Below are 18,232 nucleotides of genomic sequence, written 5' to 3'. Positions count from 1 at the left end.
CTTTTTACTTTGAGATCATTTTGAGGTTAAATACTGATTTGAAATCATAACAAGAAATAGTTTAATAGCTGTGATCCTGTTTTTAAAATCAAAAATTTTCATAGCTATGTTGTAAACTCCTGAAACATTGGTGTCTCATATTTTAGAGAAGTCAATGCAATTTGGGAAAGAAATCAATTGAATCTGTGTGTTTGTTTGTGTGAAAATATTCAGGTTTAAACCCCTGTAACTGATTACAGTTACATTTATTTTGTAATTAATTTACAATAACATTGTTACATTAACATTGCTTTTAATGTAGTTTTTAAATGGGATCCATGTGCTCCAAGGGGAATCTATGTAAAATTTGAGTAATAGTTTTGTAAAAAGTTCATCAAAAGAACCGGTCAAAAGTTTTTGAACAGTTAGTCTTTTCTGCTCACCAAAATGCAGCAAAAACAATCAAATTTTGAAATATTTTTACTATTTAAAATAACTGTTTTATTTGAATATATTTTAAAATGTAATTTATTTCTGTGATTTTAAAATTGAATTTTTAGCATCATTACTCCAGTCACATGATCCTTCAGAAATCATTCTAATATTCTGATTTGCTGCTTAACAAACATTTATTATTATTATAATGTTGAAAACAGCTGAGTAGAATTTTTTGTTTCTTTGATGAATAGAAAGTTCATAAGAACAGCATTTACCCGAAATAGAAATCTTATAAATCATTATGACTGTGATTGTGATTATCATCCTTTTTGATCAATTTAAAGCATCCTTACTAAATAAAATTATTAATTTCTATCATTTCTTTCCAATAAAAAAAAAAATTATAATAATAAAAATTATACTGACTCCAAAGCTTTTGATTGGTATAGTGTATAATGTTGTAAATGCTGATCTTTGGATCTTTCTATTCATCAAAGAATTCTGAAAAAAAAAATAATAATAATAACAACAACAACAATAATAATAATGTTTCTTAAGCAGCAAATCAGCATATTAGAATGATTTCTGAAGGTTCATGTGACATTGAAGACCGTAGTAATGATGCTGAAAATGTAGCTTTGTTCGCAACAATAAATTACATTTGAAAATATATTTAAACAGAAAGCAGTTATTTTAAATAGTAAAAAATATTTCATAATATTTCATTTAATAAAATAAATGCAGGCTTGGTGAGCAGAAAAGACTTCTTTAAAAACATTGAAAATCTTAGTGTTCAAAAACTTTTGACTGGTAGTGTACATCTAATACTTTTTTTTAACTCTTTGGCATTCGCTAGTTTGGTGTTAGTAATATTGTTACAATTTAAAATATATGTGTCTCTTTGAATATATTTTAAAATGTAATTTATTTCTGTGATGAAAGCTGAATTTTCAGCATCATTACTCCAGTCTTCAGAGTCACATGATCCTTCAGAAATCATTCTAATATGCTGATTTCCTGCTCAAGAAACATGTATTATGTTGAACATTTGTGTGGAAACTGATCGTTTTTCAGCATACTTTAATGAATAGAAACGTCAAAAGCATTTTGTAGAAATAGAAATCTTTTGTAGCATTATAAAATTTCTTTACTGTCACTTTTAATCAATTTAATGCACCCATGCTGAATAAAAGTATTCATTCATTTTAAAATATCTCCCAACTTTTTTAACAGTAGTGTTTATGTATCAGTATTTTGCGCTCATTGTGAGTGTCTGTGTATGTGTTACAGATGACGTGTTGTCAAGAGACGCAGGAGAATGTGTAATATGTCTGGAGGAGCTACAGCAGGGAGACACCATCGCTAGACTGCCGTGCCTCTGTATCTATCACAAAAGGTGAGATGGACAGCGACAACACATTTTCCTCCACCTCACTATCAGATCCCCCGTTTTGTATTGCGCAGTTTATATCATCAATGTCTTTTTAATCAAAACCAGTGCTGGTAAATTGCTTGTGATAATGACAAGCCTCCTTGTGTCAGTCTGATCTTAAAACATGACAGGAAATGCTACAGCTTTTAGCCAGTCAAACGAACGGCAGTCTGAGCTGTCAAATTGCCTGAGAGTTTACATTGAGCGTGAAACACAAACCTTGTCATGTCCTATATATAATTATGCGATTATATAACCATGTGATTGACATTTCATGTCTGTATATGGAGTCTCAGCAGGAGGCTTCTGGGGATTGAATAGCACATGTATTGTAAAGTCTGTATGTCTCAAGTGAAGCGACTGGCTTGCTGACGTTCCTTTGCTGAGATGTTTTTAGATGTTGAAGCTTAATCAAACAAATTTGCCACAAGCAAGTTACACGCTCAGTCCTAACCAGCCGAGGCACAATAAAGTGACAACCGATAAATCCTATCACTTCTAAGTTAATCGTAATATTTTTGGCCTAACCAGCTGCAACCGGCAAGACATTTGTGACACTTGTTTCGGTCTATAATGCTGCTCTACATAGCTGTGTATGTTGGATGTGATTTCGTCATTTCCTGGCCTTTTTAGCGAGGACAGGAACATTATTTAATGCTGGAAGTCATTGTGGCTGTTTAGGACACTGTAATAATCTTAATAAGCATTAGTAGAATCATTTAAAGCATTACGCTAATGGAAGTGTATTTAATGATGTAAATTACATTAGAATTGAACCTAAACTGACACTGTTACCATCTTTTTTCATTAGCTGTATAGACTCCTGGTTTGAGATCAACCGCTCCTGCCCTGAACATCCTTCAGACTGACCTCCATCATCTACTTCTGCTACCACTGAGAAAGGTTAATACTGTCACACAAATATTCACCTACATGTAAACGTGGATCAATAATCTGATATTTTAAGTACTGAAATTTTATATTGGAATTTTTTACCTTACCACACAGTGATTAGCAGCATCTCATTTCTTCAGTGCACCACTTGTAAATAGACTAATAGCATGCATTTTCCAGAGTAGCAACACTTTTTTTTCACAAGCTTTTATCATAAACACGCCTTTACACCTGTCAGGAGCATTTTTAGACATGTAGTAAATGTGAAAGTATCACCTAGAAGTTTCACTCTTGAGTCACAAAGGCCTAGACCACTTTTATTATTGGTTTGTAAATTATGTAAATGGACGTTTTCAGTCCTTAGTGATGTAAAAAATTCATGTTCACAAAGGTCTAGAACTTGGATAACTTCAACAGTAAATTCAATGCAAGTTTTTACACTTGTGTCCTCTAAAACTAAATCAACTTTCACAAACATCTAGAACTCAGACAACTCTTCTATTAGTAGTAGTAGTAGTACTAACAATAATACTTCAGTAATCAATGCATTTATTTAATTATTAGTATTATTTATTTAGTTATTAGTAGTACTAGTCATAGTAGTAAGTTGGATAATGCATATATATATATATATATATATATATATATACTATATAATTTGTATTTTTTTCACAAACATCTAGAACTCAAACAACTCTCCTATTATTAGTAGTAGTAGTAGTATTTATATTATTATTAACAACAATAATACATTAGTAATCAATTTACTTATTTTTATTAGTATTATTAGTATTAGTATTATTATTAACAATAATTCTTTAGTAGGCAATTTATTATTTATTTATTTATTTAGTAGTAGTAAGTTGGATATTGCATATATATATATGTATATATTTATATATTTTTTTTGTTCACAAACATCTTGAACTTAGACAACTCTATTATTATTATTATTATTTATAAGTAAACAATGTATTGTTTATTTAATTATTTACTAGTAATACCTATTAGTAGTAAGTTGGATATTGCATATGTAATATATAATACTATATCATTTTTATTTTTATTTTTCTCCTTTTCTTCTTCTTCTTCTTCCTCTTCCTCTTCCTATTATTATTTTATTATTATTATTAACAGTAATGCATCAGTAATCAATTTATTATTTATTAATATATGTATTAGTAGTACTAGTAGTAGTATGTTGGCTATTTCATGTATAATATATATATAATACTATAAAAAATTTATTTTTATTTTTTTCACAAACTCCGACAACTCTCTTATCATTATTATTATTATTATTTTTATTATTATTAACAATAATACATCAGTAATTAATTTATTATTTATATATTTATTTATTAGTAGTACTACATGTAGTAGTAAGTTAAAAGTAACATCTCAGACAACTCTCCTATTATTATTATTATAATTATTATTAATACTTCAGTAATCAATTTACTTATTTATTTACTTTTTACTATTTACTATTTTTATTATTATTAACAATAATAATTAAATGGGAAACGTATTATTTATTTATTTATTTATTTATTTAGTAGTAGTACTAGTAGTAGTAGTAAGTTGAATATTGCTTATATAATATATGTAATACTATATAATTTTTTTTTCACAACTCAGACAACTCTCCTATTATTGTTATTATTATTATTATTATTATTATTAACAATAGTACTTCAATAATCAATTTATTGTTTATATATTTATTTATTAGTAATACCCAGTAGTAGTATATGATACAACTTTTTTTTTTTTTTTCAGAAACATGTATTTCTTTGTAATTTCTTTATGGTTAAAGCTTCAATCTTGAGTTTCTATGTAAGCATGGGTGTTATACTTCACCCACACCACTGACTTAAAGCAAACTATTCTCAGACTACCTTCCAAGAGACCGCTGACATAAACCAAGTGTGAAAACACCCGCGGGTTCAGTATAACTCAGTATAATATTTCTTCTTTGTCTCCTTTCCTCTCACTTTAGGGCACTTTATAGACTTAAAAAAATCACATTTACAAAGATCTAGACTTAAGATCACTCTACTAGTGTATAGTATTTTTTCCTGTAATTTCTTCGTTGACATATTATTGAAAGGCAGTCAGCTAAAACATTAAACATGCGTGTGTTTCTATGTATAACTGCACTTCAGACGTCACCCACACAGCTGACTTGCAGCAAACCCCGCTTAGACCACCTCCCGAGACCCCTGACATAAACCAAGTGTGAAAACACCCTCGGGCTCAGTATGACTCTCATCTTCCATCTTTGTCTCTTTTTCTCTCACTGTAGGGCACTTTATGGACCTAAACCTGGATATCCTGACACAAAAATAACCAAATAAATCAATCTACCAACCAATTCGATCAAAACCTACGGAAACGGAAATGTGTCACCACATAAACTGAACCAAATAAAAGCGTCCATCCAGCCAACACCGTCATTACCACTTGCATCCCAGAATCTCCTACCCGCTGTGCTAGAGACTGCTAAACTGCTAACCGGCCCCTTCACGTCAAAGCCACCAACATCGGATCTCTGGCTTTGGAAAACGTCTCGCTTTCTTGCCCCCTCTACATACTCTGTGTTCTTATCGACATGTGTGTTCAGTCTGCATTTTGACCCGGTCCTCTCGGAGATGGGGAAGAGGGGGCGGGGCAACAAAAGGGGCGGGGCGACAAAAGGGGCGGGGCACATGCGGTAAACAAGTAGGAAGTAGACCGCGCTTCGCAAACCAATCCAGAGGCCATACCTGTCCTGTCAATCAAACAATGCTGATTAGAGGGGTGTGGCAAGGGGCGGGGTTTCACACCTGGTTCGTGGGAGGAGTTTCGTGCGCGCGGTTCACTCGTTAGTGATGTGTTGGACAGCCGGTGGACGTAGATTTACTTATTCCGTGTGTGCATGTGTGTGATCATGTGTCCACAGGCGGGGAAATGTGTAAATTGTGTTTCCTGTTAGTGCCAGAGGAAGTCCAAGACATCAGCATGTGTGTTGGGATGGGGGTTTACGGTCAAAAAAGGGAGAGAAAGACACTCTCTCGGTCTGTCTTCAAATGTTTACAATTCACAGTTGATGTCTTTCCCCTACAGATTCTGAAGCTCAAAGCTATTTTCCTAGTTTCATCTGCAATTTTTTGGGCAGTTATTATGAAGCGCCGACCATAATATTCAGACAGTTTCCCTGTAAAAGCCTTGAGTACGTATTCAGTGTGTGTGTATGTGTGTGTGATTTCAGCTTCTGTCCATCCTCCCCATGTTTTCTGTATGTGACCGACCAGCTTGCGTCTGGTAAGCTAATGTTGCTTCACTACTGTATGTAAAGCCCAGATATACTGGTGTGAATCTATTACAAGATCATTTCTATGATCTGCATTTACTTTTTATTTTTGAAAAATCTGTGAGAAACCTCACAAGAAAACTATTTAACCTTCAGGATGCCTCTGTCTACTGTATAAACAGCAAGCACTGTTAGAAAATAATGTTGCTGAAATTGTAAAAAATAAAAAAAGCAAAACAAATAAAAAAAAGAAAGGTAGAAAAAAATAACCGCAAGAAAATATTTGACAACCTATTACTTTTTGTGTTGGATAGAAATAGAGCATTTCTGAGGTTTTTTTCTGCTTTGTGCCTGTAAATGAGGGCATACAAACACCATCCATCAAAACAATGGATAACAAGTTCGCCTCACCGTGTAAAACAAATCAAACAAATAATAAAAACAGAGTCAGGTAGCGTAGTACTATCTTGTGCAGCACTTGTGTGCTTGGGCTGCGGAAAGTGACTCGGCACTCTCGAAAACCCATCCTTTTCTTATTTTTGCGTTCAAGTCTGTTATTTTGTATGTTTTTCTTTTTTTCCAGGGACATGAACGAATGCCTGTTTTTAGGAGGTACAAACTAAATGTCTGATGATTTTGATGTGCAATCTGTGGGACGAGTAATAATGATGATGATCATACATATAATTAAAACAAGATGAAATAAAACCAGATGTTGCTTTCTTTTATCAACAAATCCACTGCAGACACACAAAAGAGGTCAAATAAGGGGTCGACCGATATGCGTTTTTCAAGGCCGATGCAGATACCAGTTATTACAGATCAAGTACCGATAACCGATATTTTGAACCGATATATATATATATATGTCAGATTGAAAATTAATGTCAGAATTAAGAATGACAAGAACTCTGACAAAAAACTTATGTTAAATGCTTTTAAAATTATTTTATCGGCAAAAAGTTTTGAAAATGACCAATACCGATAACCAAAAAAATATTGCCGCCGATAATCGGTTGACCCCTAGGTCAAATGAATTAAAAAACAGTCACTTCAGAACTGATAAAAAGAGACAAAATCAGTTGATGTAATCAGTTTATTAAAATTAATTTTCTGCATTACATTTAGCTTATTAGTTTTGAGTTCTGCTTCTTAGATTCTGTTCTTTAGTTATATCAATATAAATAAATATACTGTATTCACAGATATATAGTAGGGGAAGCAGCCAGACTAAACAATTTTGGCAAGGCACGATGATTTCACCGATTATTACAGATCAAGTAAGGCGATAACCGATATTGTGAACCGATATATAATTAAGAATAACAAGGACTATTATTTTATCGGCGAATCAGTTTTGAAAATGACCAATACTGATAACCAAAAAATGCTTAATGTTGGCACCGATAATCAGTCGACCCCTAGGACAAATGAATTCAAAAACAGTCACTTCAGAATAAATAAGAGACAAAATCATCTGATGTAATGAATTTAATCGAATTTATTTTCTGCATTACATTTAACTTGTCAGTTTTAAGTTCTGCTTCACAGATTCTGTTCTTCAGATATATCAATATAAATAAATATACTGTATTCACAGATATATAGTAGGGGAAGCAGCCAGACTGAACACAATTTTGGCAAGTATTTGGCAATTATATTTCAATGTGGTGTAAGATTGCCATAGAAAAGCTAAATAAAAAGACAGAATATTTATATTTCAAGGCCTTTAGAAAATTCAGCCCTGTATATTAATACAGCGCATTCACAGTAATACTAAATAAGAAATTATTTACTCCTTAATATTCACACAAGGATCTTAAATTATATGCATGTTTCAGAAAAATTGTTTTGCATGTGCAGATTTTGTAAATGCTCTATCACGCATTATCATTCTTAAAATCTAAATCAAATCTCATTCTCCTGACCTCTAGTGGTCGGAAAACCAAGTGCAAAGTATCTTTAGTGTTTTGTGTTAATTATAACACCTTTCCAGGATTCATGAGGTTTTTGGGGTCCAGGGTAGCCTTGAGATTTTTTAAACATACAAAAGGGGTCAAATTAAGGCCGATATGTGTTTTTCAAGGCTGATGCAGTTAGTGATTATTACAAATCAAGTGGACCGATAAATTCTATTTTGAACCCATATATATGCCTGGTTTAAAAATTAAAATTAATGTCAAAATTAAAAACAAGGGCTCTTACAAAAACATTCTTGAAAATGCTTTTAAATTATTTTAAATCGGCAAATCGGTTTGAAAAATGATGATACCCGATAACCAAAAAAAAAAAGCTTAACATCGGTGCCGGTCAACCCTTAGGTCAAATGAATACACTTCAGAATAAGTAAGAGACAAAATCATTTGATGAAATGAATTTATTAAAATGTATTGTCTGCATTAAATTTAGCTTATCAGTTTTGAGTTCTGCTTTACAGATTCTGTTCTTCAGAAGCAAATATATCAATATAAATAAATATACAGAATTTACAGATATATAGAAGAGGAAGAGGCCAGACTAAACACAAGTTTGCCAAGGCACAATGATTTCACATTCATTCATATTTCAAAGTGGTGTGAGATTGCCATAGAAAACAAAATAAAAGGCTTTGAATTCATTTTCAAGGCCCTGTGCATTAATACTATGCATTTACAATAATACTAAATAAGAAATTATTTGTTCACACAAGGAGCTTAAATCATATGCATGTTTCACAAAAATTGTTTTGCATGTGCAGATTTTGTAAATGCTCTATCATGCATTATCATTCTTAAAATCTAAATCAAATCTCATTCTCCTGACCTCTAGTGGTCGGAAAACCAAGTGCAAAGTATCTTCTTTAGTGTTTTGTGTTAATTATAACACCTTTCCAGGATTCATGAGGTTTTTGGGGTCCAGGGTAGCCTTGAGGCCCTGCATGACCTCTATGGCCAATGGACCAACCTCTTCTTTCAGCAAAGCCCGCTTTCCTAGACCGATCCCGTGTTCACCAGTACAAGTTCCATCCATTGACAATGCCCTCCTGCACAGGAAAATACAACAAGAAAATTAATTCATCCACTGTAATCGGTACTGGCAATAAACAGGGTGAACCCAAAAACACATCTGGTCATCCTGATCAGTTAAGACGCTTGAAATCACTAGAACTGGCATTGTTGCCCCAAAAGACCTCAGCGTGGCTGGCAGACTGGAAGAACATGTTTAGCAGCCTGCAACCACCGAAAGACCAAAGTTTCCTCAGGAAGTAGAATCTGTGCAGCTGAGCTGTCTGTCCAGTCCAATTCATATTCCCAGGTGTTTCCACCTCCACATTCTCCAACTGAATGAAGAAGACTAGTCTCGGGGCTCCCTGGCGCAGCAGAAATCCAACTCCTACTCAACTCGTTCATGTAGGTTCTCACAATTTGACATGACAAGGTACACCATGTATACTCCAACCACAATTTTTGCCGCAAGTCTGAATTATTTTTTTGAAGTGAAATTATGGACCAATTGCTAGTTTGCAAGTTTGTTGAGTTCGGAATGATTTGAAAGTCCTCAGTTTAGTGTACAACGCCCAGTTTCCAGCCTTTAACTGAACCCAGCACTTTCCTTTAACAGTCAGAGTTGTATTTAAGGTGAATTTATTGAACAGATTCATTTAACTAGGCCTGAACAAGTTCCTGTAGACTTCCAGGTAACAAGCCTGAAATCCATTTCAATTTCCTCACATTGTTCTGCTTAGGTTTCCACACAAGTTCAACTCAATAACATTTCTTCTCCTCTCAGAGTTGCAACTTCATTGTGCGAATGCTCCTTTGGCAGTTAATACGGCTATAGTTTTGCAATCCTGTGCTTTTACAGTAACGTCATGTCTGTCGTTCACTAAAAGGGCAAGTACAACTCAATTTGCTCCTGTCAGGTTAGCCACGTTTTGTTGAAGCAAATGCAATTGCTTCTTTGTCTTCTCTTTAGCTTCTGGTCAGCACGGATCACTCGTCCATTGTGTCTGACAGAGACTGTGCTTTACCCGTAATGACTTAAGGCAGGTAGGACCTTTATTATTTGTGCTTGTCTCCAAAGCCAGACACTAGACCCTCTATGTCTGTCATTGTCAATAAACGCTCTCCAAATGGCAGAAGATGCTTTGAGAAATAATCCTGGTATTGATTGCTACACAAAACAAAACTGACAATGTACACAAAAACTGCAGCCAGTCCCTCTCAGCCGCCTCGGAAGATCATTGTAAGGGTGCAAAACTGCAGAAAGGTATAAATAGAAGTACCTGGCTAGTCTCTCAGTGAAGGAGTGAACCCTTTGCACCTCGTCTTGGTCGTTAGGATCCAGTACTATTAAACAATGGAAGTTTCCATCACCCACATGACCTGCAATAGGACCTACAGTAGGAAAAAAGCCAATGTTATTATATCAGCAGTTAAAAGCAGTTGTCAACACTAAAGGAGAAAAATCAAACTTGGTAAACTACCGGTAATGTTGTTTCTGATTAGATCCTCCTTTGTCTCCACTATAATCTGAGGCAGTCGTGAGATTGGCACACAGACATCTGTAGAATACGCCTGTAAGAAAATGTGTACATTTTTGTTAAGTGTTGAGTTCTGAATGTGTTCTACTTTTCTAACTTAATATTCATAAAAAGCCATTTGCAGGCTGTTTTCTCTAAATAGTTTGTTACTGTGGCTGTGTGGTGCTTTCATAACATTGCTCTGTTTTCTTAAACATTTCGGCCAGCCCAGCATAGCAACTGGCTCAGCCAATGGTAGCCAATGGAGTTTGGGGTGGAGCTAGTGGTTTTGCCAACCTATGGCAGAATGGCTGGGAAACCTGTTTGAAACAGCCATGATTTTTAAGCAGATATAAATGCACTGTATGAACAGACTGACTGGACTAAGAAAATCAAAGTATTATTTATAGTATAATTATTATTATACTATTTTGGTAAATTATAATATAATTAATATTATATTACATTCAGTAAATTTTCACTAGATTTATCTTCTTTTTTTTTTTTACATTACCAATATAATTCATATTCTCTTTATTAAAGCAAATCTTCTTTGCTTTACCTTCAATGAGGTAGTTGAGAGAGCACTCATAAATATGTAGAATATACCTAGAAAATGTGTTTAATTTTTTTTTCATGTTAAAAATACTGTTGGCTATTTTTTTTTTTAAATAAAAATGTGTCTCTTTGGTGCTATCAAAACATTATTCCAATCAGCCCAGCATAGCAACAATGACTCAACCAATGGTGTGAGTTTGGGGCTGGGCTATCTGTTGGGTTGACCAATGGCAGAATGTTTGGGAAACCTGTTTGAAACAGTGATTTTTAAGCAAATATATATGCACTGTATGACCAGACTGACTGGTTTATAATATAATATAATAAAATAAGTTCATATTACTTTACTTTTACTTTTTTGCTAATTAGATGATCTTTCATTTTCACTGTAACATGAGGTAACTGAGAGAGCACTCATAAATATGTAGAATATGCCTGGAAAACATGTAATTTTTTTTTTTTTTTTAAATATTAAAAATACTCCTATTACAACTTTAAATTCATTCTTGACTATAATAAAGCCATTTGTTGGCTAAGTTTCTTTAACAAAAATTTGTCTCTGTGGTGTTATCAAAACATTGCTGTTTTTTTAAGCATTCGGACCAGCCCAGCATAGCAACTGGTTCAGTCAATGGTGGAAGTTTGGGGCGGCGCTATTGGTTTTGCTGACCTGTGGCAGAATCTTTGGGGAACCTGGCTGAAACAGTGATTTTTAAGCAAATATATATGTATCGTATGAACATACTGACTGAAATAAAAAATTTAAAAAAATAGTAGTTATATTATAATAATCATTATATTATTTCAGTAAATTATAATATAGTTAGAATGTTTTTTACTTTTATCAATTTTTGTTGATTAGATCTTCTTTTGTCTTCACTATAACATGAGGTAGTTATGAGAGCACTCATAAATCTGTAGAATATGACTGGAAAATGTGTTTTTTTAATATTAAAAATACTCCTATTACAAATTTTAAATCATTCATAACTATAGTTAAGCCATTTGTTGGCTAATTGCCTTTAATAAAAATGTGTCTCTGTGGTGTTATCAAAACATTGCTGTTTGTTTGAGCATTCCGACCAGCCCAGCATAGCAACAGTGGCTCAACCAATAGTGTGAGTTTGGGGCGGGGCTATCTGTTTCATTGACCAATGGCCGTGTCTAGGAAACCTCCTTGATAACAGTCATTCTTTTACAGTGCACTATGCATGACTGCACAAAAATCAAGCACAAAAAAGTATGATAATTAAGCATCACGATAATAAAAATTCTCCAAATCAGTATAAAGTGTATATTATAAGTTACAAGAAAATAAACAGCAAATGTTTGAATCAGAATCATGTTGCAGTGAATGTTCCCACCTTACATCCAGGCCTCAGGGCAAGGGCAGCGTACCATGCATCATGACGGGCTTTCCACAGCCGGCTGCGGGTCTCCTCATCTTCTGCCCAGGCGAAGTCTGAGCCTCCGTTATCCCTTGTGATCTCCTCTGAACACACAGAACATGATACTGTCCGGATGACATGTTCTTTCACATCAATGTTTTGCTTTTGTAAAATACTGTTTCTGTAAAAAAAATGTTGTTTGATTTATCCACGTTTACCTGTGATGGACACCTGCTCCTCCATGCTTTTGGAGCTCCCCGTGGAACTCCAGAAAGAGGGTAGGAGTGACCGCATAGGACAGATTGTTGAAGCGATTGCATGCGTTCATCATCACGTCGTCCAAGAACTCTGCAAACGGAACGTATCAGCAACGATTAAGTCTTGTGAAGCCTTTGTGTGTAGAAAGCCGAGGCTTAAAAATCGATGCCTCGGTGCAGCCTCGATTTAAAAATCTAAGAGAGCGGTCATGCCTGATTACTCATAAATTGGATGGAGCTACTGGTGGAATATTTTTCCCTGAGTGGACTGCAAAAGAAGAAACACATTGTGGTTCTGAGAACCAAGCAATTCATTAAACCCTTGACTGCGCTCGGGTGTTGACTATGAATAAAGGACGGTGTTTCCTTCTGGATTAATGTTTATGTTATTGCGAGAGGCTTCGGTGAATAGATTAGAGTGAAATGAATGGAGTTCTGCACTAAATCGCACAACTAGGCATGCATGTAGTCTTGAGTACCACAGTCTGTGAATTTACAAGTTCACAACATAGGAGACCAAGTGTTCTTTTGTTACGTTAATACCAATAGAGGCAGCAAACTAAGCACATTGTGACAATGTGCTTCAAACATTGCTCACCGATGCGGGCAATGGGCACTCCAGCTTGCAGGATCTGAACGGTGCTGTCCACCGCTGATTGGACGGATGGAAAGGAGCAGACAGCCGACACCATACTTTCAGGAATACCATACAACCGAAGCGTGGTTTTGGTAATGATACCCAAAGTTCCCTCCGAGCCCACAAAAAGGTTTGTCAGGTTGTAACCAGCAGATGTTTTCCTGAAAGGGTGTTAAATTGGAAAAATCAAGCATAGAGAAGAAAAGTAATTTTTGATTGTAATTTTCCAGTCATACCTTGGACGACGCCCCTTCCCTGCTGTATGGAGGATCGTTCCATCTGCTAGAACCACTTCCAGGTTCAGGACGTTCTCGCGCATCGTGCCATAACGGACTGCGTTGGTGCCCGACGCGCTAGTTGCAGCCATGCCGCAGAGAGATGCGTCAGCACCTGGATCTGTAGAAAAATATTTCTTAACCATTTCTATTTGTACATAAATATAAGTTAAAGTTAAAATTTAGGTCCCTCACACCAAGGGCGACAACTAACTGTTACAGCACAATTATCTGAAAAAACACAGGAACGATATTGTTGCAATCACATTTTTTCAAGCTGATGAAGAATAAAAACACTGACAGCCAATCAGAATCTGTCCTGCTTTAAAGAGCTCAAGCATGCTAATATACACTACCAGTCAAAAGTTTTTGAACAGTAAGATTTTTAATGCTTTTTAAATTATTCTCTTCTGCTCACCAAGCCTGCATTTATTTGATCCAAAGTACAGCAAAAACAGTACAATTCTGAAATATTTTTGCTGTTTAAAATAACCATTTTCTATTTTAAAATGTAATTTATTCCTGTGATTTCAAAGCTGAATTTTTAGCATCATTATTCCAGTCACACGATCCTTCAGAAATCATTGTAATATTCTGATTTGCTGCTCGAAAAACATATTATTATTATTATAAAATACTGTTATATTATATATTATAACATATTATTATTCTAAATTATTATTATTATTATTATTATTATTATTATTATTATGTTGAAAACAGCTGAGAAGAATTTTTTCAGGTTTCTTTGATTAATAGAAAGTTCAGAAGAACAGTATTTATCTGAAATAAAAATCTTTTGTAACATTATAAATGTCTTTATTATCACTTTTGATCAATTTAAAGTATCCTTGCTGAATAAAACTATTAATTTTTATATATTCTTTCCCAAATAAAATAAAATAAAATAAAATACTGACCCCAAGCTTTTGAATGGTATAGTGTATAAAGTTACAAAAGCTTTTTGTTTCATTAATGCTTTCTACTAGAATCTCATAGAATCCTAAAAAATGTACTCAGCTGTTTTAAATATTGATGATAATAATAATAATAATAATAATAATGTTTCCTGAACAGCAAATCAGCATATTAGAATGATTTCTGAAGGATCATGTGACACTGAAGATGTGTAATGACGCTGAAAATTTAGCTTTGATCATAGGAATAAATTACATTTTAAAATATATTTAAATAGAAAACAGTTATTTTAAATAGTTAAAATATTTTAAAAATGTTACTGTTTTTGCTGTACTTTGGGTCAAATAAATGCAGGCTTGGTGAGCAGAAGAGACTGTAGTATAGTTAGTTATCTCTATCGTCCTTGGTGGGAACAACCCTTAAATTATTCTGTGTATCCAAACATAAAGTCGATTTAATTCATGTGATCTGCTTTCTACCCATAATGCACAAGAATTTGACTTACCGACAGGAAACCAGAGGCCAGTATCACGCAGGTATGAGTTCAGGCTTTTGCGAGTCACACCTGGCTCAACCGTCACATCGAAATCCTCTTGGTGAAGATCAAGGACCTGTTCCATTTTTCTCAGACTAAAACACACTCCACCCTAACAAACACACATAGTTATGTCAAATATAAACTTTTTTATAAACACTAGAGAAAATAGTTAAAAATAGCTAAAAATCAGATCAAATTTAGTTTTCCTCTAATCAAAGTTAGGCCTGAAATCTAACACCGGCACTGTCAAATCCTCATGAATCTTCTCTACTGGACAAACCTTCAGAGCACCAACACCTCCCTCCAGGCCTGTCCCTGTGCCAAACGGGATGATGGGTAGTTGGTGGTGGTGGCAAATTTTGGCAAGGGCACTGACCTCCTCTACAGACCGAGGAAACACCACCACATCTGGTGGTTGGCATCTGCCATGGCAAGACAAAATACCATGAATATATAAATAACAATATGCAAATCAAGTATAAATGTGATATAAAGTCATGGTAAAATGGGAGGCGTGACAAATATTATCTTTTGTATTGTGACGTATATCTGAGTGTAATGGATTGTTGAAAAAGAAAAAAAATGTAGGGCTGGGACTTGATTTTATCCATTAGTTGTTGACTGCCCAGCTAAAAAAATAGCTAAAACCAGCCTAAGCTGGTTGACTGGTTTTAGCTGGTCATCCAGCCTGGTCATAGCTGGTCAGCAGTCTGGTTTTAGAGAGGTTTTGTCCACTTCCTTAGCTGGTCAGGCTAGAAGACCAGCTGGAACAACCAGTTAAAACCAACTTGACCAGCCTAGCCAGGTTGGGAGACCAGCTAAAACCAGCTACTTTTAGCTTAAACCAGCTAAGACCAGTCAACCCACTTACTGTGCTTAGGCTGTGTTTTTTTTCAGCAGGGTGGATTTTGAGATGTGAGCATTGCACTCAAAAATGGAGGCAAATAAACAAATTTTTGCAGGGGTGGGGTTTAAACAAAATAAATCATTGGAGAAGTCCTGCATAAGTCACTATAAATCTGATGTCTTCACTGCAAGACCAAGTTATGACCCTACATTAGAAATTCTACAATGGCGAACACTTAGCTAATGAATATTAATTGTTAAACGTGACAGTCGCACAGTAGGGTTACCAGATTTGCTGCAAGACCGAATATGTATAAATATTAATTAGCTTGACTTGGCACTTCAGGAATGTTTCTAGCCTAACATAATTAATATTCAAAATCTAAACTTCATCATAGATTTCTTAGAGCTCATTATGATTAAAAAATTGTGAGGTAAAAATGAATCGTCATGCACTTAATTATTGCTATAGAGTGTTTTCACGATGGGTCATCAATCGGCCATATTGGCAGCGGTGATCATAAACAGTGCCACTGAAGTGAACTCACATATTTAGCTGATTATTGCTGCTAAAAATGGTCAATTATTGTCATGTGTTGGTCTGTACTAATCGGTCTGACCAGGTAAAACATTTGGGTACTATAGACTGACAAAAGTTACATAAGTAACAAATCAAGAAGAAGAGTGCAAAAAAATATCTGAGGAACAAAAGGCGTTTGTGGTTGGCCAAACTGAAAATTGCTTACTAAATCATTTTCTATATGATTTAGCAGCTTCCACAGTTTCCATGGTTTAGGCATCATAAATTAGCAGAACAACGTATTCAGTAGTACATTAACAATGCTGTTGTTTACATCCGAGTATGGTCAATATGGCTGCGTATCCGGGTAATTGACCAAATCATGAGGGAAGTGCAAACCCTCCTATTTAAATCAGCTTTACAGACATGTCCCAACCCTGGTGAAAAACCAGCATATGCTAGTAGGTACGTTTTGATGCTGGTTTATGCTGGTCCTTAGCTGGTTTATGCTGACATACCTAATCAGCATCCCAGCATCAAAACATACCTACCAGCATATGCTGGTTTTTCACCTGGGAAAGGTTACAAAACTTGTAGACCTAATAGAAAATGAATTATAAAACAGCTGTAATGTACTGTATTTTTTTACTTTTTCATGGAAAATGTAATTTGAGAGGATTGGCTGGTTGTGTAACACGTGATTGATTGATTGTGGCTGTGGATGATTATTCGTGTGTGTGAGAAAAGAGAAGAAATGAAAATAAATCGTGCATGCTAAATAGAACCCACTAGACAGTCGATTTAATATTTTACCTACTGCTTTTAATGATTGACTCAGACGCTGCAGTTGGTGTGTCTGTAACTGTGGGAGGAGCTACTGCTGCATTGTTTGCATATGATTAAGTGGCAGGTGACACTCAGGTATGGCCGTGAAATCTCACCTGTGCACAGACTCATCCTTGCCGTGCTGTTCTCTGACAGCTAAACCCACAGACACGCCTTCATCTCCGCTCACAGAGCGAAACGCTGAAATGACCCGCTCGACGGCTCCAGTCTAGAATGAACGATGCAAGAAATACAGAATGTTTACCTGCACGACTCTCTGGTGACACGTGAGTTCATAATTATTTGCATAATTTTTATTTTAATGTTTAAATTATTTCTTTCTTTGTTTTTAAAACATTTAATCAAGTTTACTTATTGTTTTTAGCTTTTGGGGGAAATATTTCGATTATTATACCTCGTTCTTTATTATCCGCGCAAACAGACTGTAGTCCTTGCAGACCACTACTGTGTTTTATTTTTAAGCATTAGGTAACAATGAACAGGAATGATCTCAGACTTACTTGAGCAGAATATGTCCTGCACCTTACGCAAATAAACGGCAGCCGTGGAGAAGTGAAGCGCAGGGCTCGTATGAACGAGGTCATTTTGTGCTTCTTATAAAATCAGTTGTAAAATAACCAGGCTTTTATACATAACGCCAGTTGTTAAGAGTTTATGTAAATTTATTTTCTTCCGGATCAGTATAACGGCGTCACGCTACGTTTGAACCGTAAGCCCTGCCCCTAGATTAAGAATTCTAACGCTTAGCTCATGAATATTAATTATTTACCGTGACGTTCGCACAGTAGCTTTATCTGATTTGCTGAAAGACGGACTAAATAGGAGTAATAATTAATTAATATTTATAAGCTAAACTTGAACTTTATAAACGTTTCTTTTTTTAGTCTCAGAAATGTTTTAATATGCTTTC

General features: G+C 34.9%; 3 protein-coding genes across 3 annotated transcripts in view; 2 read left to right on the top strand and 1 right to left on the bottom strand.

Annotated features, from left to right (window-relative positions):
• Positions 1 to 6,343, top strand: part of znrf1 (zinc and ring finger 1) — a 46,961-nt gene extending 40,618 nt beyond the window's left edge. The window contains exons 3-5 of the mRNA XM_051100091.1: positions 1,708 to 1,813; positions 2,661 to 2,752; positions 5,052 to 6,343. Of these exons, the coding sequence (XP_050956048.1) occupies positions 1,708 to 1,813; positions 2,661 to 2,718 (164 nt within the window). The 3' untranslated portion in view covers positions 2,719 to 2,752; positions 5,052 to 6,343. The remainder of the gene's footprint in view (positions 1 to 1,707; positions 1,814 to 2,660; positions 2,753 to 5,051) is intronic.
• A 2,057-nt stretch (positions 6,344 to 8,400) lies between these two features.
• On the bottom strand, positions 8,401 to 18,024 carry ldhd (lactate dehydrogenase D). The gene is given in 12 exon segments (XM_051099071.1): positions 8,401 to 9,060; positions 10,303 to 10,414; positions 10,504 to 10,594; positions 12,462 to 12,589; positions 12,704 to 12,743; positions 12,745 to 12,833; positions 13,341 to 13,540; positions 13,616 to 13,775; positions 15,078 to 15,219; positions 15,391 to 15,532; positions 17,418 to 17,530; positions 17,823 to 18,024. Coding segments are annotated over 12 exon segments (1,467 nt in total). The 5' UTR covers positions 17,907 to 18,024; the 3' UTR covers positions 8,401 to 8,894.
• The window catches only part of snrkb (SNF related kinase b), a 37,502-nt gene continuing 36,720 nt past the window's right edge, over positions 17,451 to 18,232 (top strand). Inside the window, exon 1 of the mRNA XM_051099068.1 lies at positions 17,451 to 17,588. The gene's annotated coding sequence lies outside the window, so the exon portion shown is untranslated. The remainder of the gene's footprint in view (positions 17,589 to 18,232) is intronic.

This window comes from Labeo rohita, chromosome 25 (genome assembly GCF_022985175.1).
Source record: "Labeo rohita strain BAU-BD-2019 chromosome 25, IGBB_LRoh.1.0, whole genome shotgun sequence".
NCBI classification, from domain to species: Eukaryota; Metazoa; Chordata; class Actinopteri; order Cypriniformes; family Cyprinidae; genus Labeo; species Labeo rohita.
Note: the sequence above shows the minus strand (reverse complement) of the source record. Positions and strands in the feature narration are given on the sequence as shown.